A 25,619-nucleotide genomic window follows, 5' to 3' on the forward strand; every position below is an offset into this window, starting at 1 on the left:
TGTAGCCATGTCTAAAGTTTCCTATGGAAAATTGCATGGAGAAAACATGTTTTTGGACCCCCTTTTTTCTCGGCTCCTGCTTGCCGAATCACCCTGAAACTTTCAAGATCGGAGCGGACCGAAGCGGGCCATAAGTTTTGAGAATTTTGCAAAGATTTGACGACTTGCACTAAAGGTATTGGGAATAGAATGTTGCGATTTTCCTATGGTAACTAGGTCCTAAATATAACTACCTACTGGCAACCACCATTAGGTTATATATATATATATATATATATATATATATATATATATATATATATATATATATATATATATATATATATATATTACCTACTGGCGGTCGCCAGTAGGTATATATAGTTAGGATTTTTTCTCTATGGGATTTTTGAAAATTCTATGTCTAATAACTTTGGCGTTTGTGGACGGAATTGGCTGAAAGTTTCAGGAAAATGGAACATTTTGTTTCTGAGCAGCCCCTGAAAATTTGGGGGGGTTTCATCAAGGAGGGGCCGAGAAAAAAGGGGGGTCCCAAAACGCGTTTTTCCCATGTTAATTTCCATAGGGCGGTTGGCCTCACTTTTAGCTCGAACGGCTGAATGGATTTGCACGAAACTTGGCAAAATTGTAGGGACTGTTAGCCCGATGTGCCTTTGCTAGGTCTCAATATATGTGCTCCAGTGGATTTTGAGTAATTTAGGTTCAAAACAAGATATATATCTGGGCGGAGCCTAACCACACATCTGATCTGATTGGCTGTCAGCACTTCATCCAAGAAGTGTTGGCAGCCATCTTGGGACCAATATGCATGATAGCACCTCATTAAAAAGCATTGTAGTTAATAGAGGGTTTTAGGACTTTAGTTACATTATAAATCATTTGTTGATGGTACCATACTCGTTTTAGGAATTGTGGTGGGTTCTAAGGTGATTTTACCATGTGAAAAAACCTTCTGCTGTGATATCATGAATATTGTTTGAAAGAAAACTAATATCTCATGATTTTCCCACAGTGGTTTCGAAGGGGATCTATAAGCTAAACTGAAAGCATATTTTCTGTAAATTCACATTATCTTTCTCAGTCATGTGAAAATGAAGTCTGACATTCTCAGTAAAACATGTACATCCAACAAGGACAGAGACTGTCAGTTGATTCCTTTGTGTTCTACTGCAGCCTCCTAGAGTGTTCTAAAGAACAACTAGAGCGCTAACAGTCCTACTTATTACAAAGGTATGGCACACCTGAAGCCATCTTGATTGGAATAAAGTGGTAACTCTTAAAACATTTAATTTAAAAAGAAACAACATGAGGGGGTATATTTTGCCATAGAAAGTATGATTAGTGCTGCAGAATGAAAAATTAGGGCACATTTTGAGTGACTTCTCAAATCCTTTTCTATTTCATTAAAGCATTCTGACATGCAGTCTCCCAAAATGGCCACCAGAGACAAAAGAGCCCAAATGTAGCCCAAATATCACCCAGATGTAGCCCAAGTATAGCCCAATTACAGAATGTCCCAGAGTGTTCTAAAGAACAACTAGAGCGCTAACAGTCCTACTTATTACAAAGGTATGGCACACCTGAAGCCATCTTGATTGGAATAAAGTGGTAACTCTTAAAACATTTAATTTAAAAAGAAACAACATGAGGGGGTATATTTTGCCATAGAAAGTATGATTAGTGCTGCAGAATGAAAAATTAGGGCACATTTTGAGTGACTTCTCAACTCCTTTTCTATTTCATTAAAACATTCTGACATGCAGTCTCCCAAAATGGCCACCAGAGACAAAAGAGCCCAAATGTAGCCCAAATATCACCCAGATGTAGCCCAAGTATAGCCCAATGACAGAATGTCCCAGAGTGTTCTAAAGAACAACTAGAGCGCTAACAGTCCTACTTATTACAAAGGTATAGCACACCTGGAGCCATCGTGATGGGAATAAAGTGGTAACTCTTAAGACATTTAATTTAAAAAGGAACAAAATGAGGGGGTATATTATGCAATAGAAGGTATTATTAGTGCTGCAGAAAGAAAAATTAGGGCACATTTTGAGTGACTTTTCAAATCCTCTTCTATTTCATTAAAAAATTCTGACATGCAGTCTCCCAAAATGGCCACCAGAGACAAAAGAGCCCAAATGTAGCCCAAATATCACCCAGATGTAGCCCAAGTATAGCCCAATGACAGAATGTCCCAGAGTGTTCTAAAGAACAACTAGAGCGCTAACAGTCCTACTTATTACAAAGGTATGGCACACCTGAAGCCATCTTGATTGGAATAAAGTGGTAACTCTTAAAACATTTAATTTAAAAAGGAACAAAATGAGGGGGTATATTTTGCCATATGAATTATGATTAGTGCTGCAGAAAGAAAAATTAGGGCACATTTTGAGTGACTTCTCAAACCCTCTTCAATTTCATTAAAAAATTCTGACATAGTCTCCCAAGATGGCCACCAGAGACAAAAGAGCCTAAATGTAGCCCAAATATCACCCAGATGTACCCCAAGTATAGCCCAATGACAGAATGTCCCAGAGTGTTCTAAAGAACAACTAGAGCGCTAACAGTCTTACTTATGACAAAAGTATGGCACACCAGAAGCCATCTTGATTGGAATGAAGTGGTAAGTCTGAAAACACTCAATTTAAAAAGGAACAACATGAGGGGGTTAATTTTGCCATAGAAAGTATGATTAGTGCTTCAGAAAGAAAAATTAGGGATCATTTTGAGTGACTTCTCAAATCCTCTTCTATTTCATTAAAAAAATTCTGACATGCAGACTGAAACATGCACTTTGAATACCAGCAGCAGACGTCCCTGGTGAGCAGTAGCTTTACTACAGTGATCTAATGTGCAACTAGAGTGCTAACATTCAGAATTTATGGCAAATGTGTGACACATCTGAATGCCTTCTTGATGGAACCAAAGTAAACAAGCATTGAAAATGCAATAGATCTCGCCCTCGTTTAAATTAAAGCCATTCTGTTTGTAATGAGGTGGCTTTTTAGCTTTGCTTTTATTAGTGTTTTTTCAACTTTCATGTAAATAACGCACCGTTTTCACCAAATCGACTTTGCCCAAGCACACCCTTCCCTTCGGCCAACAAATCCCAAAAATTTGGCACACCTGCCGATCCACTCTCCCTACAGCTCACCCAAGCCCCGTCCCTCTAGCGCAACTGGAACACCCCAAATTCACCTTCTCCATGCGCACCAAAAACTCCCATTGAATAACATGGCAATTTGCTACTCCGCACAAAAAGTGCTCTTTAAAGCACTTCCACTGCTCCGATCCGCTTCAAACTTGGCTGGACACTAGTTCCAGCGATTCCCTAACATCTCTCCAAAAATCAGCCCAATCCATCCACTGGAACGGGGACGAATTTCAACCCGAATACGCGCCCCCTGCAAACACAAAAAAAGCCATAAAACGGCCAAATCTCGACCAAAAACCGCCAAAATCCCTCAAAACCTTGCCAACACCAATACGCACGAAACTGAACCGGCCCCTCAGCCCTAGGCTCCGGGAACCCTACTTAATTGACCCAAAAGCCCTAAAAAAGCAACATAATACACACGAAAACGCCCTAACAACCCTAAAATGCATATAAGTATATGTATGCATGCATTTATGTTTGTATTTATATAGATATACAGATGATATATGTTTATATATGTATGTATATATATATATATTCACTGAAAAAACCATATGCTATAGATCATATATAGTTAGGAATTAGCATTTACAAAACCTTGAAAATTCACTGAAAAAACCATAGGTTATAGACCATATATAGTTAGGAATTAGCATTTACAAAACCTTGAAAATTCACTGAAAAAACCATAGGTTATAGACCATATATAGTTAGGAATTCGCATTTACAAAACCTTATTTTACTCACACAAAACCATTGAAATTCCATATATAGTTAGTTGCACTAACTATATATCGCGCACCCGCAATCCACTGCTGATGATGTCACATATTACATCATTCATGACATGGTCAGTGACATCACTGATGACATCACTGATGACATCTCAAATGACATCACTGATGACATCACTGATGACAACATCCAGTGACTGTATGTTTCTGTAAAGTTAAAATATGTCTTACATATTGAAGAATGAGTGGATGTATAAGTGTCTGGATGAAGGATTTAGTAGGTGCATGACTGACTGTATGAGTGAGTGATTAAATGTGTCTCACTGAGTGCATGGGTTAGTGACTAAACTGTCTTAATTTGTTGTTCTGTAAACTGTTGCATGTGTTGATAAGTAGCTATATGAGTAACTATATGGGTTATTGATTGGTTGCCCAAGTATTTGTATGGGAGACTGAGTGTGTGTGTGGGTGGCTGGGAGGTGTATGACTCTGTGCATAGATGTGTGAGCAGTTGATTCACTAGATGTATGGTTTCAAAAGTGCATGTGGAAACAGCTGTATGGGCGGTTGACTGTGTGCATGAGTGTATTGGTGAGTGAATGGATATCTCAGTGCTACATGTCAAAGTAAGTACATATGTAAAACACAGTACATGTGAGAGTTGACATATATAAATAACTGTGCATAAGAGCCAGTGAATGTGTGAGTGGCTGTATGGATCATTGTGAACTTGTATCAGGGATTGTATAAGAGAGTAAATATGTGTTAGTATATGTTTGAATAAGTAAAGTTTGTATAACTGTATAGTTGAGGAAATGGAGGTGTGATTGATTCTTTGCATGACTGACTAGGTGTGTGAGTAACTCCATGGATGAGTGACAGTCTGTGAGTGTCTGTTTACACTGATTGTATCTAAGGTTATATTAGAGTCTGAAGAGGTTCATCGTATTATCACATGAATGATATCATCAGTGATGTGATCAGTAATGTCAAATGAGATGTCATCAGTGATGTCATCAGTGATGTCATTTGAGATGTCATCAGTGATGTCATTTGAGATGTCATCAGTGATGTCATCAGTGATGTCACTGACCATGTCATGAATGATGTAATATGTGACATCATCAGCAGTGGATTGCGGGTGCGCGATATATAGTTAGTGCAACTAACTATATATGGAATTTCAATGGTTTTGTGTGAGTAAAATAAGGTTTTGTAAATGCGAATTCCTAACTATATATGGTCTATAACCTATGGTTTTTTCAGTGAATTTTCAAGGTTTTGTAAATGCTAATTCCTAACTATATATGGTCTATAACCTATGGTTTTTTCAGTGAATATATATATATATATTTCACAATCTTTTGAACTCCTTCCGACTGCCAGGGCCCCGGGAAAAGTGGCACGCACTCCAGCGGAGCGCGCCGGCTTTTCAATCCCTCAAAGTCCACAATTGTTATGCGGTCTCAGTAAAACCACACTCCGCAATGGAACAGTAGTCCACAAAGGTGTTTAATTTCAAAACGCGTTTCAGCTTCCTACAAAGATTTGTTCAAGTGAAACGTGCACAAAGAAAGGGTAACTGATAATGTATTGGCAGTGGCATGAACACAAAAAAGGGACATATGTGTGCATAGAAACACAGTCACAGTAGTGGCGGACATATTAGAATGGTCTCACTCTAGTGGTACATCTCTGTGAGAGTGTTAGAATAATAAACCCCAAACAGTAAATAAACATTTCACACTTAAACAATGTATCGCAGTGACGTGAACGTTGACAGTATGGAAAAGAAGACACATAGCAGTGCTGCATAGCCAATTGGCCATCTACTCAATAAAATGTACCAAATTGTACAAAGATATCCAACCTTATCAGTCATTGCTGTGGACATGCGCCTCGCCTATGCGCGCTCACATGTTTGGCAAGTGCCAAAGTGTAACTCTCCGGTCTAGCGCTTGGAGGGAAGATATTCAAAATATAACAAAATCTCATCCCCGAAGTCGTGTAAGACAACAATGGTGCCAATGTAACGAAAAGTATAGACATAGTGTCCAGGGGGGGAGTGAGACAGCCGCTCCCAAAGCAGGCCTACCATCCTGGCCAAGTGCCCGTATACCACCCAAAGTTGTCTTGGACAGAACAAGGCTGAGTCTGGATCCAAATGAACTGAGTTAGTCTGTGTGAATTGCAACAGGTAATGTAGGGTCCTGCCCTGCCAAAGTCGTAATCACAAGTGACGTTCAAATAGTTACCCATCAGTCGATCATGACAGTGAAGATGAGGGCAAAGAAGTAGGTAGCCCCTGAGAGTGAATACCGGTGACCGGGCTCCTTCCTTTCCTCCTGTGAAAAAAACTAAAGAAAAGAACAAAACAATAATGAAATAGCACAATACCATTAAAAACAATTTAGCAATTACTTTCCTTATGCACAAGGTTGAAGGAAGAGCAAGAGGAAAACTGGCAAGAGTACAACAGCATGTGAATCATACGGAAAAACCGCAAATAATGAGCACAATAATAACTTCTGTAAGTCTCTAATCATCTTTCAAATGTATAGCAAGTTTCTTGTCTTGATTAAGCCCCCCGGACTCTTGGTTTGGAAGTCCACAACGTATTTGGACTCCCTCCTCTTGAGTCCAGAGGACCTCAGGAGACAAGTGGACTTCATTGTCCGAGCAGCAGTGCGCCAGAAGCCGCGTTTGCAGCGTGGTGTAAAAAGGGGCATGGCCTAGGAACACCTTGCTGCAAGGCAGCTCTGTGACACTTACTAGAGGTACCTGGTGGGCTACTTGGCCACCAGGGACCTTTTGGATACAAGGGCACTTAATAGGGATGTTATAGTTAAAAATGAGCATTTATAAACCCTTAGAAATGTATTTAAAAAAACAAAGGATTGAGGCACATTATAATTAGAAATTTTCTTTTAAAGACCATTGAAATTCACTGAAGAACCATAAGATTTAGGGATGTTGTAGGTAGAAATTAGCATTTTAAAAAACCATTGAAATTCACTGACAAAGCCAAAGGTTTCAGGCACGTTATAGTTAGAAATTAGCATTTAAAAAACCTTAGAAATTCACTGAAAAGACCATAGGTTTCAGGGACGTTATAGTTAGTTGGACATTTCACTCTTACAAAACCATAGAAATTCTGCCATTATAGTTCGTTCAGCTAACTATAACTCCCGCCCCCGAAATGCACTGCTCATGACTTCACATATTACATCATTCATGACAAGGTTTTTTAAATGCTAATTTCTAACTATAACATGCCTGAAACCTATGTTTTTTTCAGTGAATATATATATATATATATATATATATAATTGTTAAATTTCTATATAAATTTAAAATGATAAAACACAATAACATTATTAATTCAATAACTGTTTTAAAGTACATGTATATCTATATATTAATAATTATTACATGCATGTTTAACTTTTTAAAATTTAGTTTATTTGTTATATTTGTAAAATGTGTATTAAATCTAATGTATTCTCTTATTAATTGTATTCTTTAATATGTATAATCATTTTTTTATATATAACATTTTTTATTTTGTATAATTATATTTATGACATCAATATTTTGGTCATAATATTTTTGGATGGGGATATTTTTCCGTGGCAGTGTACCCTGGCAAATCCAAAACTGCATCCCCTGTCTCTCCAGCATTCCTGGCCTCCCACCAGGCACTCAACGCCATTTGCAGCTCCTCTTTCCTAGAGGCGCTCCTCATGGGGCATCCAAAGCTTTCACAAAATTATCTGAAGTGATCCATTTTGTATGTAAAATAATTACAATATCAAACTCCAATTCTGCAACATCACTTGCTGGTTTACCATGTAGAAACATAGGGTCTGATTACGTAGTCTGTCAGCCATCATATCAGAGTCTGGAACCTCCCGCCTACAAGGTGGTAGTCCCACCAGGCTGATTACAATGTGACCGCCGCCACAGTGGTTGCATTTTCCATGCTTTACATTGCAGCGGGTGTAAATGTAAAACAGCACATTTCTCGTTTCCATGCACTACATGGCGGGCACCATGTGGTGCCTGCAACATGGCGCATGGAAATGTTGGGGGGCACCATAGGTGCCCACCCACCCCCAAACAAAAGGGCCCGGGTAAAGGAGGCCCTCTACAGGCCCCAAATGCCCATCACCGCCGGCCTGTCCATGGCAGGTAAAGCGCCATGGAAAGGCCGACGGGGATGGACTATTGTAATCCCTATGGTGGTGCCTCATAGACACCACTGACATTTCAGGGATTGGGAGGCCTCTGCAGCACCAGCAGCCTTAAGGAGCCCGTTGGATGCATGGGGGTCAGAGTTTCCACCCACCACCGACCCGCCAACCATTATAATATGGCTGGTTCACTACCATTGTAATCGGCCCCATAGTGTGTGGTTACTTCAAGGGTCAATTGAAAATAGAACCAGAAAGCACAGTATGTGGTTACTTGGCGGTCTGCTCTAGACTAGTGATGTACAACAATCACTGTGGGTGAAGTAGCAATACAAGTTCAATCCTCACCGCTAACCATCAGTGTTATAAATGGGGGTCTCTAATTGGCAGAGCCATGTAGCTTTGTTAAAGTAATGACCATTTTTTCTGGTCAGGGTAAGGGGTATATACACTGTATATATCCCCTGATCACCCTCTTGGTAGCTTGGCACAAGCAGACAGGCTTATCCTAAAGCTAAAGTGTAAAGCATTTGTACTCAAATCACATAGTAATCCAGTGAAAACACCACAGTTGGACACCACACCAGTTTAGAAAAATAAAGGATCTTTATCCAAACCAAACAAGACCAAAACGAGTAAAATCCAACATACATGTAATCAAAGTATGACTTTAGAACACAACAAAAATCCAACATATGTGTAATCAAATTATGACTTTAGAACAGGTACTTCATAGATAGAACTTATTGAAACAAAATAGCTCCACCTGGAGCTATTACAACGTCATGACCAGCTTAAATCCTGATGGACAGAATGCAAAACAATGTCATACATTCACCCCAATACAGAGATCTGAGCCAGGATGCTCACCATGCCATTCCAATTTAAACCGAGCCATATGCAAATCAGTTTTGAAAATGTGCCCTGTGGGAACAGTTGAGCCTGAACTGCCAGGTTAGGTCCTCCCTGGACTGGAAACAAGCATCCTAGAACCGGTTTCCTGGTTTTACCCCTCTTCAGCCAGGATAGCTTGACACCAGTGGCATGGTGAGCACAGGACCCACGTCTGGGCATACCCGTCCAATTCGGGGTGAAAAATGCAAAAACAACAATTGATGGACAGAATGCAGAACAGTGTCATACATTCACCACAGTACAGAGATCTGGGCCTAGATCCATAGTTGCTTTTGCTCACCATGCCATTCCAGTTTGAACCCAGCCATATGCAAATCCTTCTTGACAAGCAACCATCAATAACTCGAAGTCGCATAGCTTCCTCATCATTAAATTAATTGATCTTACAGTGTTTGATGAGTGAATCGAGTCTCTCCACAAATTTATCAATGGTTTCACAAAGATTTTAGCAGTCTTGATTGAAAATATATCTTTCATAATCAACATTGGGTACTGAATTGTACTTTAAATTCAGCGGTTCTCTCATATGACAATATGTAGTTTCTTTGTCAGTTCGCTGCATTTTCTTTGACTTCTTTCACACCATCACCAGCAAGATTTTTGAGATACTTGATAATCTTTTTATCATCAGTCTCTTCAAGTGCATCAATCAAATCACCAAATGTCTCTATCCATGCAGACCATCTGTCACCAATATTTTGCTTTTTGGCAGAATGGAAAGGTGGTAATGGTGGTTTCAGGAAGGCAGCAGCATTGTAGACCAATGTGGAACTTACTGACATGGTGGTTTGTTGCGTTTGGCTTGGCGTTTGCTATTTATCTGTGAGATCTTGTGACATGTTGGCCTCTGACTCATCTTTAATGAGAACTGGAAATGTGACTTTCTTTGCACCCGTCAGAAAAATTGCATTATTTCGAATTCTCCGAAGACCTGTGAAGTTGTTCTGAGGCCCACTCAGGAACTTTGTAAATTAACCGCTTTGGGTATGGACGAGTCTGAAAGCACAACCTGAACACTACTGATTGAGCCACCTGCCACTTTCACTAACTGCAGCAGTGTGAGGACTCTCTTCGGGGCATTCAGTAAGTCTTGTTTTTGCTTTTTGTATAAAGGTCAATTTGCTTTTTGTAACACTTGGTTGATCACACATGGCAGTGCTTCTGTCCACAGCAATATTTTGTAGGTTATGATTATCAGCAGCAGCTTGAATCCACTTCCAGTGTTAACACTCTGTATAATGTAGAATGTTATCTTGCGTGGCAGCACAGTACATTTATGGTTGACTCGACCAGCAGGTTTTCAACAATAAATGTGTAGATTCTTTGCAATGCTTCCATTGCTTTATCTTGCTTTCCAGTGGGTAAAGATGTGCTTTGACTCCACGTGCATGAATAATTGATTCCGTTCTTTGACAGAGACAAACATGGCATGCATGAGCAGTTTGCTTGGACCACTGCAAACTATCTGGGGGAGCGCAGTTGTTCTTTGGGTTACTTATCCCCTATTTCATCACTATTTGTGGCAGCTTTCCTGTCCCAACAATGACCACACCACACATACAGCTTAATATTACACATTTTTGTCCTGCTGTGTCCAACTGCAAACTCAACATTCTAAAACAAGCTTTCATGGCATTGTGCTCTGACACCTATGTCACAGCTCTACGGAGTCCATTAGCAGCCAAAAGGGTTCTATTCTAAAATATTGCAAGACACTACACCTGTATTCCTGGATGTGAGCAGTTATTTGCTGTTCTGTGGGAAACTGGCTTTTCAGGCGGGTATACTGGCTGGAATCCTAGATTCCAGCCCCCCAACCCAGTTTCCCTGCAGCAATGTTTGCAATACTCGTAATGAAGGTATCAGATTCCTTTCTGTGCTCGCAGACTGTAATAATGGCCTTTGCTGCTCAAACGTTTAGTTTGGCTCGTAACAGAGACGTTTTAATGCGTGGGCAAAGTGGGCTCTGGCCCAGGGCCCTAGCCTTTTAGGGGGCCCCCTGACAGAGTCAGCTCCGTTATCCAGACTTTTGCCCTAATGACTTGAATGAATTAATGAATGAATTTACCCTTATAGAGTGCATGGCTACCAGAGGCCTCCCAGCGCTACAGACGGAGCTGAAAATTCGGGGGAACAGCAGAGTCTTCAGGAGCTTGCGGAAGGAAAGATAATTGGCCTCAAGCCAAATGTGGTCTGGCAGCTGATTCCAGCATTTTGCTGTAATGAAGGAGAACAGACGTCCACCACTCTGAACACGGTTTACTCTGGGGACGGCTGCTAGATGTTTCTTCTCGGAGCGCAGTGATCTTTTTGGGAGGTAGGGGGAAATGATTGTTCGAAGAATCGGTGGGGCCTTAGCCGAGAACAACTTATGTGCAATGCACAAAGCCTTAAACTGAATTGTTTTGGCGACCGGCAGCCAGTGCAGAGAGATGATATGAGGTTTAGCAGATTCCCAATTATGAGCTTGCATAAGGAGTGGTGCAGCACAATTTTGGACTGTTTGCAATTTTTTAATGGTAGAGCAAGGAGAGCCTAAGTAAAGCACATTGGCATAGTCGAGCCGAGAGAGAATCAGGGCTTGCACCAATAATTTTCTAGCATTGAAGGGCAGAAGGGGTAGGATTTTCCTAATCATTTTCAGGATACCATAACAGGTACCTGCAACTCTACGCGCATGCTCCTTAAAATTGAGGTTGTGATCCAGCCACACCCGAGACTTTTTATTTGATCTTTTGGAGGGGGCATAAGACCCAGACAATTTGGCCAGAGATTGTTGGTATTAACCCCTTCCATGCTCATGACGAGCTCAGCTCGTCATGAGGCACAGTTGAGCTGTGCTTATGACGAGCTGAGCTCGTCATGAACAATGGTAAATCTTACTTTGCAGCACAGGAGGGGAAAAGTCAAAGCAGCCAAGGTGTTAATGTTGGTGCTCTTACCCAAAAACATCAGCTAGGTTTTGGCTGCATTCAGCTTCAGGAAAGAGCCATCATCCACTTGGAGACCCTTTTCAAGCAATTGGCAAGATTGCTCTTAATATTGTCCAAATGATTTAGAGACACAATCAGCTGAGTGTCATCAGTGTAAGTGACGATCCGAACACCAAAGGGCTTAACCACCTCGGCCAGGGGGTGCAGATAAACATTGATGAGCGTGGGGCTTAGTGAGGAGCCCTGAGGCACCCCAAATCTCAAAGGCATCCTTTTAGAGATGAAATTGTTCTCAAAAACCTGAAATGACCTAGCTACCATGAAAGACTCCAGCCATTTAAGTAGAGTTCCTGTGACTCCTATCTCTCTGAGTCTTGCAATCAATAGTTGGTGATTGACAGAGTCAAAGCCTTCGCTAAGGTCAAGCAGTACAATAGCCGTGGACCCACCGACATCCAGAATTTTACTAACTTCATCAACCACCACTAATGAGGCTGTCTCTGTGCCTTGTTGAGGTCTAAAACCAGTTTGGGAAGGGTGGAGGTGTTCATTCTCCTCCAAAAAGTGGAAACAATGGAGTTGACATACTTTTCACTTATTTTCGCAATCCCTAGCAGGAGCGAGAATGGCCGATAGTTGCCAAAAACTTCGGGTCTAGGGTGGATTTCCTTAGAAGACCTCTGACCATGGCCCATTTCCATGGGGAGGGAATGAGCCCAGAAGAAAATGAGATGTTGATGAGGTCCAGAATAACTGGAGCAACAAAATCGAAAACCTGGTTTAGAGTGGTGGGAGGAACAACATCACTTGGGGAGCTGGATTTCAGACGGTCGAGGTTTATTTTTAAAGATTTCATATCTGTAGGGGGGATTGTCTCAATGAGAGGATCTAATAAGCGAGGCTGGTCATCTGCAGGGAGGGTTTTTACAGGAACTAATAGAGGGGGAAAGGTAAAGTCGATATCTACAATTTTCTTATAAAAGAAGTTTACCAAATTATTACAACGTCCTACGGTGTTATGAGATGGCAAAGGGGTCGCAGGATGCTTAAGGAGGGATTTCGGAATTTTAAACATTTCGCGTGGGGATTTAGAGGCTGAGCTAAAAAAAAAAATCATAGTACCCAGATTGGGTATTTCTGATTTCTACCTTATAGGCTTTAATGGCTTCTCTATATTTAGTTTTCTCAGTAATGGAGAAGTCCTTTCTCCAGCTTCTCTCCAGGCACTTACATAGATTGACTTTGCTATTAACAATTTCAAGGTCATTTCCTAAGACGGGTCTGGTATTATCAAGGGTTGATGCCCAGGAATCAATAGACAATTTTCTTAAATAGATTGTTTTAAATACTGTTTTCCTTTATTTTTTATTTTTTATGTACCTGATGTGTGGAGGCTAGTACAGCCATTTTTCTGCAAAATGTTGTGTTTATGTTTAATGCAATATACATTACAAAAAGTTTATATTAGATCAAAACAAGGCCTAACATATAAGAAATGGGAGGGCGTCACAGAGATTATTTGCAGTAATATTGGTGAGCTGATGCTGTGGTACAATATTGAAAACACACATAACTATTGAATATTGAATATTACATGTAAACACATTTAGGGCCTTATTTATGAGAAGTGATGCATCGCTGTGTGAAAACAGAGTTGCGTAACTTCTTAGTGTGCCCTCCTTGCGACATGATGGATGCGTCATATTTACTATATGATGCATCAGATCGCAAGGAATTACAGATACGTCAGTCTTTCTAAAGTATCTGTAGGCACAAAAATGATGCATTGCTGGGGTGTGTCTGAAAATAGACGCAACTCCAGCAATGTGTCCTTTCACATGGGGCAAGGCCCATGTGAAAGGGCCTACATCAGTCTTATGCCTGCTGTGAGGCAGGTGTATGATATTGACGCAATGGCGTCCTAGAAGAGGCGCACTGAGTTCTCATAGATTTAAATGTACCACTTCTACAAGGCTTTTTGCGGGGGAACACGCACCCTGCAAACATTATATGTGGTGCAGGGGTTTACAAAGTGGCGCATCTGCCTAGATGCGTCACTTTGTAAATAGGGCGCAACAGGGCACATTTTTTACGCTGCCGGTGCGTCACAAAATGTGATGCACTGGCGGCATAAAAGTGAAGCAAGGCCTCTTCAATAAGGACCTTAGAATTTGGACGAGTGTTCCATTTCACTGTCAGGAACCTAATAAAAAATAAAATTAAATGAAGTAGTGCATTTAATAAAGAGGACAACCACTCGAACTAGAGTGTCCTGGCGTGTGACAGCGGAAGGAAAACATGCGTAAAAGACCTATCCGTTATTAAAAAGACAGGTTTTTTAGTTCTTACTGAAAGAGAGTAGGTCTGTGGTTAGTCTCAGAGATTCAGGGAGTCTATTCCACAAAATTTTGCACCTAAAAAGCCGAGGGGTCTGCCTCCAGTGCAGGCACAGTATATGTTAGGCACGATGGCCAGGTTGGCATTGGAAGATCTTAGGGTTCTAGATGTTGTTTAGCGATTTAACACACCTATTTAGGTAGCTAGCTCTTAAGCTGTGGAATGCTTTAATGAAGATGGTCATCGCTTTGAAGTCGATCTGTTCTTTTAAGCAGAGCCAGTGTTGAAACTTAAGAATAGGGGTAATACTAGATCTGGGTTAAGGTCTCAGGATTGCTCTGGCCACCTCCTTTTGTACCTCTGGATAGGGTCTTTGGGAAAACTGAGGTACAATCTGTTGACATAGTCAACCTTTGATGTCACCAGAGCCTGCACCATTAGCTTTCTACTCTCAAGCGGTAACAGTGGCAGGAAGGCTTTTAGCATCCGAAGTATGCCAAAGCAAGAGACAGTTAGGTTTCGGATTTGAAAGCGCATGGAGAGTGTCTTGTCGATGACAACTTCTAAGTTTTTGATTTTCTCCTTTTCCGCGGGCGGGCGGCAGATCTATTGACCACCAAGAGCTCCAGTCGGGCGTTTCTGGATTTCCAAAGAAAACAACTTAAGTTTTGTCAGGATTGCACTTCTGCTGATTCATCTTAAGCCAGTTAAAAACCTTTGCGAGGAAAGACCGAATAATTGCCCCGTCAACGTCGGTTCCTTTTTCACAAGTAAAAATCAGCTGAGTGTCATCAGCATAGGAAACAATTTTGGCGCACTCTTCCTCTACGAGAAATGCAAGGGGGATAGATATATATTAAAAGGGTAAGACTGACAATGGAGCCCTGAGGGACACCTACATTCATGACAGAAACCGGGGATGAGAAAGGGGGAGCCAGCTGTCCTGAGATCTATTGCCAAGAAGGATGACTTCCATGTAAAGGCGCCCCCCCCCCCCAAGCCAATGTTAGCAAGTCTCACGAGGAGCCTCACATGTGGGACCGTATTGAAGGCCACCGACAGATCGAGCAGTATCAGAACAGCCTTGACTCACTGGACCAGCTTACCCTTGAGAAATTCAGTCACTTCTAGCAGAGTGGACTTCTTGCTGTAGTTAGCCCTAAAACCAGATTGGGTCTCATGAAGGAGCTTCCCATCTTCAATGTGTATTTAGAGGGCCTTGTTTACATGCTTCTCTAATACTTTGGAGAGGGCCGGATGAAGGGAGATTGGCTGGGTCCGTCTGTTTGGCATTAGCCTTCTTTATCAATGGAAGAATCTTAACATTCTTCCATAATTTCAGCATGTTGTCTGACGAGAGTGCAGCATTAAAGAGCTGGTTTACCGTGGGGTTTATGGTGGGAGCTAATAGGTTCAGGATATTCACTGGAAATGGGTCAGTAGGAGAGTCAGACTTAATACTTTGGAGAAGGGTCAGTGACTCTTCTAGCTGAAACTCAGGGAAAGCTAGTAAAGATGGAAGTTTCAAGAGGTGCACATTGCTATTAGAACTAAGGTAGAAGGTCAGTTCTTCCTCTGAGATGTTAGTGAAGGCTTGTTGGATCACGGAGATCATTTTGTGGAAGACTTGAGCAATTTTCTTATACCATTCTTCCATGCATGGCCCTTCCTTTCTTCCGACTTTCGGGGAGGTAAAGGATTTAACTATGCTAAAGATTTCTTTACTCTTACTTTGGGCATTTTCAATTTTGGTTGGAAAGAAGTTTTTCTTGGCTGCCTTCACTAAATGTAATGAGCTTTCAAGGTGTCTTCATACACCTTTCTGTCCTCAGGTAGATAGGATTTACACCATTTCCATTCCATTTTTCTACAATTTCTTTTGCTAGATCTGAAGGAATCATTAGACTATGGAGCCGGTGGGGCCAACCTCTTTGAGTAGCGGGAAACAACCGGTACCACTGCACCAATGTTGGTTTGGTGCCATGAATCTAGTGAGAGGGCGTCCGGGTCGGGCAACCAGACAGCTCCGGTGAGGAACGACCGAGTACGTCTGCTAACATCGGGATGTATATTTTATGGAACGTCCTGTAATTAGGGACCCTCTGCCCTCCATTAGCCTGAGGGGCTGTGGCAGAGTTGGGAATGATGAATTTTAATAGGAGGTGGTCAGACCAGATAATGGGAAGAGGTAGGCTTACTGATATGTCAAAGTTGTGAATGATTTGGTCTAGGGTATGGCCCTTCTCATGGGTGGCCCAAGAAATAGATAGAAACATGTTGCAAGCCTGCAGTGTCTCCAAAAAGTAAATTGTTTGAGGGTCTTTTCCATTTTCCATATGTGTATTGAAATCTCCCAGAATAAGGCAGTTGTATTTTAACGCCAGGGAGATGGTGGCTGTATTAGGCGTAGTAATAAAATTACCAATTGCACCAGGAGGTCTGTAAATTAGAAAACCCGCTATGCTTTGATTGGGGGATAAAGTACAGTGGAAGCCTAAGGACTCTGCGCCCTCAATGTTTTTCATCGGGATGGGTAAGCAGTCTAGTTTTTTATTGTAAATGATGGCGATACCGCCCCCTTCTTACTCTGTCGATCCACCCTAAGGATTTTATAACCCATAGGGATGGCTGAGGTGAGAGTAGGGTTGGCGGATTCAGACAGCCAGGTCTCATTGAGAAATAAAATATCAGGCTGTTTGTCTAAAAGTAGGTCATAAATGTGTGGTTCATGCATTTGCATGGAGCCACAATTTAAAAGTGTGGCCTTTAAGTCCTCTGTTTTCCTATTGTTTTTATACTTATTGTTGCATGGGAGAATCTTGGGTGCGAGTTTCTTGGGCTGGAGGAGAGACCTGTTGCACTTATTGCATCGAAAGTTTACCTACATGCTCGGATCAGCCACTATACCCTGACATAATGGTAGCTGCCTAAGGCTAAGCAGTTTTTTCCTATTGTAATACAGTTGAGGAAACTCACCGGGGGGGAACTGAGTAGCATGGCCGACGCCATCTGGGATGCCGATGGGCTTGCCTTCGGCACGCCAGCACCTCACCAGCAGCGTGCCTTCTGCGCCCATCCGTGTGCTTCGGGAATATATAGGCTAATGCCTATGATGGAAACTGGATTGCTAATGCAGCTGAGAAAGTGGAATGCGTGGCGGCAGTGAGGAGCCCGATAGTAGCCCCAGCCCTCCGCACAATTGGCGTATCAGCTGCAGCGGACCAGGACTGGAGAAAAAGCGGGATGCAAATCGGATCAGCTAAGGAGGTGCAGGCAAGCAGAATCAAGTAAAGTGCAAGAGCGCATAGGTAGGAGAAACTGTTAAAAAGCACGGAGTAATTCAGCCACACATATACAATGTAAAAAGTATTTATAAACCTAGTTGCAGGGCAGGAAACACAAAATCCTACCACCGTCAGCTGCATGTGCCTGTTTACATTAGGAATATCTAAGGTTAATGCCTATGATGCAAACTGGATCGCTAACGCAGCTGAGGAAGCTGAAACTGCGTGGGAAACAAGGGCTCAAATTGGATCATAAATTCAAAGCTGTTCTGAACAGGGGCCCCCAAAATATGTTTGGCCCCGGGCCCCCCATAATCCTTAAGATGTCCCTGGCTCACAACACATATGCAAACTGCTATAAGAATATAATAGCATGTGCCAATTAAATCTCTCTTGGAAGTTCATTTTGGCCGCTGCAGTGCACTGTGGATACACCACTATCCAGAATAGCTTCTTATAGTGTAATGCAATTTGTTGTATACTTGCACCGTGAGATTTAGACACCTTGGTTCTTTTACTATTAAACTGATGTTGGGCCAGGGGCCAATGTTTTGGCTTTCCTTAAACAACACTGCCGAAAAGATACATGTGAGCCTAATAGAACGTTTGTTAAACGTTTCTTGAACATATGCAAGTTGATGTTTCCTAAATCGCCATTTATTATCAGGTTTACATTTTAGTTTAGCATTATGTACCAAATATACACTGCTTCTGCATTGCACCTTTACATCAAATAACCTTAGCTCTAAACTACCTGTGCATTCTGAGTTAAGGAACGTGCATGTTCTGTTAGCATTCAAAGATCATATTTCGCTTAGAGAAATACTATGGAAATACGAAAATATGAAAAAACATAACCCTTAACCCTCACCCCATTAAAAGTGAACAACTAATGCTCTGTCTTGTAAACATTTGTGTTGATATGGTTGACAGCCGCGTGAACATGTTTATCAAGACAATTCCAGACGACATTGTATTTGCATCATTTCCAAAGACTTTTCCCCTCTTTTAGCTCTTAAAACAAGTAGGCCGTTTTGAGCAAGAATGCCAAACGAAACTCTTTAAAAACAAATACAGCCAAATGTAAATGTTTGTACCAAATGCTACAGAATGCTTTCAGACATAGTCCCTGTTAAGCTAGCTGCGTATAACTTTCTCAATGTTACAAACCATGATGAAGAATGTTTTAAAATGCAATACTAATGAAAAACTAGTCATTCACCTAGCTAGACCTGTGGTAACCTGTTTAGTGTAATTCATTCAGAAATGAAGGCTTGACTAGGCTGCTGAAATGGATTATTGTATGAGGATGATAACGTTTGTGTGTTTTTTTACTTGTCAACAGAATTTCCAGTGCAATGAAGCTCTTTTTGAGGCTGTGGAACAGCAAGATCTGGACGCAGTGCAGATTCTACTCTACCAATACACGGCCGATGAATTGGACCTTAACACCCCCAACAGTGAAGGCCTGACACCTTTGGACATTGCCATTATGACAAACAACGTGCCTATTGCAAGAATGCTGCTGAAGGCCGGAGCGAAAGAGAGTCCTCACTGTGAGTAAACAAGTAACCAGCTCCGAAATTTAAGTGTGTTTTTTTTCTCCATTTTTTTATTGCCCGTTTTTTTATTGTTCATTATGAACAGTTGAATTTGAATTTATATAGCTGTACACAGCCCATGAAATAGTAAACAAGCACGTGAACATGGGCAAAATATTGTGCTAATGGAGTGATCTATTCTGATATAGTCTATGAACTTCCCTCTGTTTGGGTCCGAGTGTGGGGAACTCAGCTAATTCTTCTGATAATATGTTGCATAGGGCCACATGCATCATTGTTTGATTTTGCAATTCCTAATTTGCGATTTTTAGGGAATCGCAAATTAGGAATTGCAAAATGGGATGCATGATTTTTTTCCCATAATATTTGAGAATCGGTAAAAATCGCAATTTTTACCGAATCGCAAATATTATGGGAATACTAAATTGCGATTTCGCAATTCCCATTGATTCCTATGGGCCAAAAGGCCCATAGGAATCAATGGGAAGGCATTTTCAAATTGCGATTTTCGTTTTTAGAATCGCAATTTGTTCATGCATTACATGGGTGCAGGGGCACCCCTGTAATGTATTTTTAAGTGCATGTTTCACACACACATGTCCTAAGGACATGTGTGTCTGTAACATTACACTTTAAAAAATGCATTTTTTATGCATATTTAAACATTTTCGCAAATTACCACGAGGTTCAACCTCGTGGTAATTTGCACCCCCTATTTTGAAATTCGCAAATTTCAAAACAATGATGCATTGCTTTTAAGAAATCGCAAAATTGAGATTCCTTAAAAGCAATCGCATTTTTGGAAATCGCTAAAAATAGTGATTTTCACAACAATGCATGATGCATCCCAAAAACGTATTTAGGAAGTGCAAACGGCCGAATTTACCGATTTGCACCGTTTGCACTTCCTAAATAGGTTGATGCATGTGCCCCATAGTCACAGACAGACGGTAGCCAGATCTGCGAAAAAATATGTAAATCTTTTGAAAATGTTACTATATTTCTGGGTGGGAAGTTAGTAGATAATTAGGGGCTTAGTGTGCGCCTCTGCAGGACCTGTCATTTCTCCTTATTTTATGGTATTTCAAATGAACGTCTTATTTTATTTATTTATAAAGTTTTAGATAGCGCAAACATGATCCCGAAGGATATCAGAGCGCTTTACGATAGGATGGAAGGGAGGACATAAATGCAATAAGGAACATCGAGTGGGAAAAGGAAAGTACTACAATAAACAGTTGTAAGCGGGCAACAAAGGGGGGTTATTATAAGCAGTAAATTGGAGCCATATCAAATTCATTAGGGATCTTTTAGCTTCCAATTTGAACACCGTCGTCGAGGAGAGTCTGCGAACTTCCAGCTGAAGAGAGTTCCATATCTTTGGGGCAGCATTGGAGAAGTCTTGGTGACAAGTTATCTTTTTGTTAAAGATGGGTCGTTCCAAGAAGAAAGTAGTGGCGCTTCTTGATGCTCTCTCCCCACAAGACAGTTCAAGTTTTTGTGCCAGGTACCTGGGAGTATTGAAGTGAAGGGCTTTGTGCGCCAGAATGGCAATCTTTAGCTGAATTCATGCCTCATAGGGTAGCCATTTGAGAGATTTTAGGACTGGGGATATGTGCTCATTTCGTTTGGTGCCTGTAATCAGTCTAGCCGCAGTGTTCAGTGAGGCCCTTAGTGGAGCAAGGGCGTATTTGGGAAGGCCACAGAGGGTATCACTACCATAGCCTAGCCTCGGAAAGACAAGCGCTTGGACCACCTGCTTGAAATCACTTTGTGACAGGAAAGGTTTGATATTTCTGAGAGTCCTCATCAAGTGGTTTGCTCCCTTACATACATTGCTGATATGATTTTTAATATTCAGGCGCTTGTACATGGTGACTCCGAGAGATTTGGCTGAGTCTATGATGATCGGATTGCAGTTGAAAGTTGTGAGGTGAGTCAGCCAGAGGTCTAACTTGGGGATGTGGTTCGGAAGGGAGATGAGCAGGAATTCTGTTTTAGAGGTCCTGAGCAGGAGATGGTTCTCCATTAACCAAGTTTGAATGGACGTTAGGATAGTGTTGAGTGAGATGATGTTTTCCGGGGATGATATTTTCAAATAGAGTTGGGTGTCGTCAGCATACATGTGGAAGAGAATGTTTGTGGAGTTTAGTGAGTTAGCAAGAGGTTCAAAGAAGAGGTTGAAGAGGATTGGAGAAAGGGAGGACCCTTGAGGGACCCCATAAGTACTGGAGAGGGCTGGGAGAGAGAGGGGTTTGCCTTGACTCTTTGTGATCGGTGATGAAGGAAGGATGAGAACCATTGTAGCACCAGGTCAGAAAACCCCATTCTGTTTTGCAGGATGGATAGGAGGTTGTCATGATTAACCGTGTTGAATGCTGAGGAAAGGTCAAGGAGGATCAAGAGGAAGGATTCATTTTGGTCAAGCATTTTTAAAATGTCATCCATAACGTGAGTGAGGGCCAATTTGGTGCTGTGCCCTTTACAAAAAAGACGGATTGATGCTGGTCTAGAAGTTGGTAATTCTCTATGTGAGCACAAAGTAGGGATTCAACACATTTTTCTAGAAGTTTTGCTAGGGTGGGGCTGAGTGCATTCTTGATTTCTTTGAAGATGGCCACAGTTACCGGGTCCCTGAAGTGGTTGGAAGGGTTGATATTCTGAAAAATCTTGTGGATGTCTTTTTCACTAAATGGGGTAAAGGTGCTCCAGGACTCATTGTTCTTGGTGTTCGTGATGGGCAATTTGTGATTTTCAAAGATGTGAAGGGGTGAGGTGGCACTAGAGGAGGGCAATACTGCCTTCTTAGAGGCGAGGTCAGTGGAGGTGAGTCTTGATTTCTGAGTGAAGAAAGCATCAAATTCTTCTCAGGAGGGTGGGTTGCCGCCTGGGTCAGCAAGGGTTGGACTTATAACTGATTGCTGTTTGACCAATTCAAAAAGCTTCTTGGGGCGGTTTGCCGCTTGGTCTAGTTGGAGTCTGAAAAAGTCAGCCTTAGCGGTCTTGATCTGTTTGTTATAGTTGCTCCTGACATCTCTAAGGAGTTTTAGTTGATCCGAGAAGGGATTGGATCACCAGGAGCATTCATCTGCCCTAAGGTTGCGGCGTTCCGTGTTTAGGTTGTCATTATACCAAGGTTTGGATATCTTTGTTGAGGCATTTTTAAGTTGGAGTGAAGTAATGTCATCCATGATGTTGGCAGTGGTCAATTTGTAGGAGTCAGTGAGTGATTGCACCTCGATCAAGTTTGCTTGGGTGGAGAGGGCAGATTTACAGTGGGCTGCAAGGTTGTTAGGGTTTATTGATCTGAGGTTCCTTTTCCATTTCTTTGATTTCATTGGTTGAGCCTTCCACATAACATCCTCCCTGTTAAAATATAAGAGGGGATTCTGTGGTGGTCGGACCAGTCACACAGGGTTGGTTGGTCACAAGGCTGAGTCAACTCTAGATCATTTAGAAATGATTTAAGGCAGGATACTGCGGGGTTGTTGGGGTTAGACTAATGCATCAACATTGCTAGGGATGATTTCCATTAGTTGCTCAATGAAGGGGAGAGTGTCTCGGAGGGGGTAGAAAAAGGTGTGTATTTTGCAAATCGGTAGATTCTTACTTGAGATGCTGAGGCAAAGGTATTCACAGGAGGAAGGGGAAGAGAACTCCAAGCGAGAAATCACTAGTGGTTTTCTCTGAATACAGGCTAGACCCTCACCTAATGTCAGAGCTCTGTCTAGCCTGCTTATATCATGAGTGGGAGGTACTAGGAGGTCTAAGATTGGAGAGGAAGCTGGATTTAGCCAAGTTCCTGTGAGGATGATAGTGTCTAAATCATTGTTTTTGGGAGGTCGAAGATATCTGAGGTGTGTTTACTGGCTGATCTGCAATTTAGTAGTACACATTTGAGAAATGTGGATTAGGGGGTAAAGAGTCTGGGTGATGTTCACCCTGGTGAGGTTGTCAGTGATGCTGCTTCTCAGAATGTGGGGAGGTTCTCTGTTCATGTTTAAAAGGATGGAATCTGTTTGCCTCAGCGGGATCATGTTAGATTTGGACCAGGTAGAGCAGGAGTTGTGACATTCATAGAGATCAGTGGACGCTGGGTGGATCTTCTGGGGCTGAGGGGTGAGTTTGGAAAGGAAATAGAATTTGAAATGGGGGGACTAACAATTGTCCCATGTGCTCAGTCTCCCAAGTGGAGGCTCTGGGACAATTTGCAGAGGTGAGGAGAGAGCTGAACATGGGGAAAAGAGCATTTGAGAGGGCTTTCAGGTCATGTAGCTCTGAAGTGAGAAGGTGCAACTGTAGAGATATATCATCTAGGCACGCCGCTAAGTCTGAGTGTTGGGCGAGGGGTGGGGGTGTGAAGGAGAAGCTAGCGGCGACAGGGGGACTTGGTGTAAACCTGTGGGGTCCGCTGTGATGGTGGGTAATTCCTGGTTAGGGAGTAGATCATTTGGAACTAGAGGACCTTTTAATGGTGATGTTTGAGCCTTAGCAAGGGGAGTGAGGTCATTGAGCTGAGGGTTGGGTACATTCAAAACTGTACTGCGTCCGATTGATCGTTCCTGCTCAGAAGAGGGCAGTTTTTCATTTGGTACTAGCAAACAATTTGATAATGAGGTTAGAGCATTAGCAAGGGGGGTGAGGTCCTTGAGATGAGGATTGGGTGCATTCAAGCCCAGAGCGATGGTTGGGTGGGTGTGGGTGTCCTTGAGTTTTGAGGAAACCACATTATCGTAGTGGGAAGATGGTGGATATCTTTGGCAGATCAGGGGCCAAGAAATATTGTTGCACAGAGTCTAGCCTAGAAGGGAGGAAAGTTATAGGGATGGGGGAAGGGGCATGATCAGTTAATCCACAAGACTGTAGGGCTTGCACAGCACAAGAGTCAACCTGTATCGGACTGACAATCAGTGAGGAAATTGAGCCCAAATACCTGTCAACCAGCTGAGAGTCTGTTCTAGAGGGTTGGCATAAACCGACCAGGGACAAGGTGGCTCTAGGATCACCTGTCCTCCTTTCTGGAAATGTATACATAGGGCCTGATTATGAGTTTGGCGGACAGGGTTACTTCTCACAAACGGGACTGATATCCCTTCCACCAAATTAGACTTCAGTTATAGCCAATGGAATTTGCAATACAGCTGAGGCGATATCCGTCATTATTGTGATGGAGTAACCCTGTCCACCAAGATCATAATCGGGCCCATCGACAGAACAATTTCCAGTGCAAATAAAGTTGTGCGCTGGAAAGTAAATCCTGAATTAACAATTTTGCGCTTGTTTGCGCCACTTATGCGATGCAACCCCACTTCAAAGTGTTATTAAATTAGACCATTAGAGTTAGTTTCTAATTAAAAATTCTCAGATTTTTTCGAGAAAGTGCTAAATTAAGAGAAGTCATCCTCCTATTGGTATAAATTCCATCCTGGGACTTTATTTCACTCAATAATGAAGTAAACCCTATATATCATCTTCTCCTATCACAAAATGCTCCCCACCCCCAGAATTGTGTTGATTATTTTAAATAAATTAATGAAAAATGGAAATGTATTCGATATGAAATGTTCAGTCTATGGGCTCCATTAGGATGACGGGCGGACTTTGCCCGCCCGTCATCCCATCGTAAATCGGGACCTACCGCCATAAGGGCGGTAGTCCCGGGGGTGCCATTAGGATGTGCCCGCCACAGTGGCGGGCACATCCTGTATTTTCAGCATTGTGGCGGGCGGTGGTCTCTGCACTGCCCGCCACAATGCTGAAAATGCACTTTAACATTGTCATATGCAAAGCGGCAGGCACCATGCGGTGCCTGTCGCTTTGCAAATGACAATGAAGGGGAGGTACCACAGGTACCCCCCATATGCACCCCCCACCTGTACTTCACTCTGGGGACCCGCAGGGGGCCCCCAGAGTGAAGACCGGATGCCTTTCCGTGGCGGCATCCCCGCCGCGGAAAGGCACTGCACACCACTCATCATAATATGTCTGGCGGTGTCAATTAGACACCGCCACCATATTATTCCTTTTCCGCCCCAGCCGCAAGGCGACCAGGCGGAAAAGTGGCGTGCGGTGTTTCCCTCCGTTGCGGTCCCCCCGCCATTGTAATATGGCGAAAGGGGGGAAAAGGGTGGCGGGCAGGCATTTCTGTCGGGCGGATCACCACCGCCACCATGGCGGTGGCGATCCACCCGACATCGTAATGGAGCCCCATGTCTTTTATATGAAATCTTTTTGGGCAGTGTGCTGCCTTGAGGTAATTGGATACCATTATTCAATATAACTTACTTGAACAGATGTGTCTTTTTCCAATCATTATAAAATACTTATCGGACATGCATTATTTTACAAAGCATATCCAAAGCCAATAAATACTTTCCACCATATCCTTTTTTGTTCTCAGCCTGTAATGAAGTGAAAGAATTTGTTTAGTACAATGCATATTTTGATTAAACTACATCATCAAGCACATAACTGATGATATGGCACGTGATAACGCCACTGACA

At 42.2% G+C, this 25,619-nt stretch overlaps 1 protein-coding gene across 1 annotated transcript in view; it reads left to right on the plus strand.

The window, feature by feature from the left end:
• The window catches only part of ANKFN1 (ankyrin repeat and fibronectin type III domain containing 1), a 1,140,330-nt gene that overhangs the window by 75,177 nt on the left and 1,039,534 nt on the right, over positions 1-25,619 (plus strand). Inside the window, exon 2 of the mRNA XM_086928764.1 lies at positions 18,899-19,109. Within this exon, the coding sequence (XP_086784890.1) occupies positions 18,899-19,109 (211 nt within the window). The remainder of the gene's footprint in view (positions 1-18,898; positions 19,110-25,619) is intronic.

This window comes from Lissotriton vulgaris, chromosome 7 (genome assembly GCF_964263255.1).
Source record: "Lissotriton vulgaris chromosome 7, aLisVul1.2, whole genome shotgun sequence".
Taxonomy (NCBI): Eukaryota; Metazoa; Chordata; class Amphibia; order Caudata; family Salamandridae; genus Lissotriton; species Lissotriton vulgaris.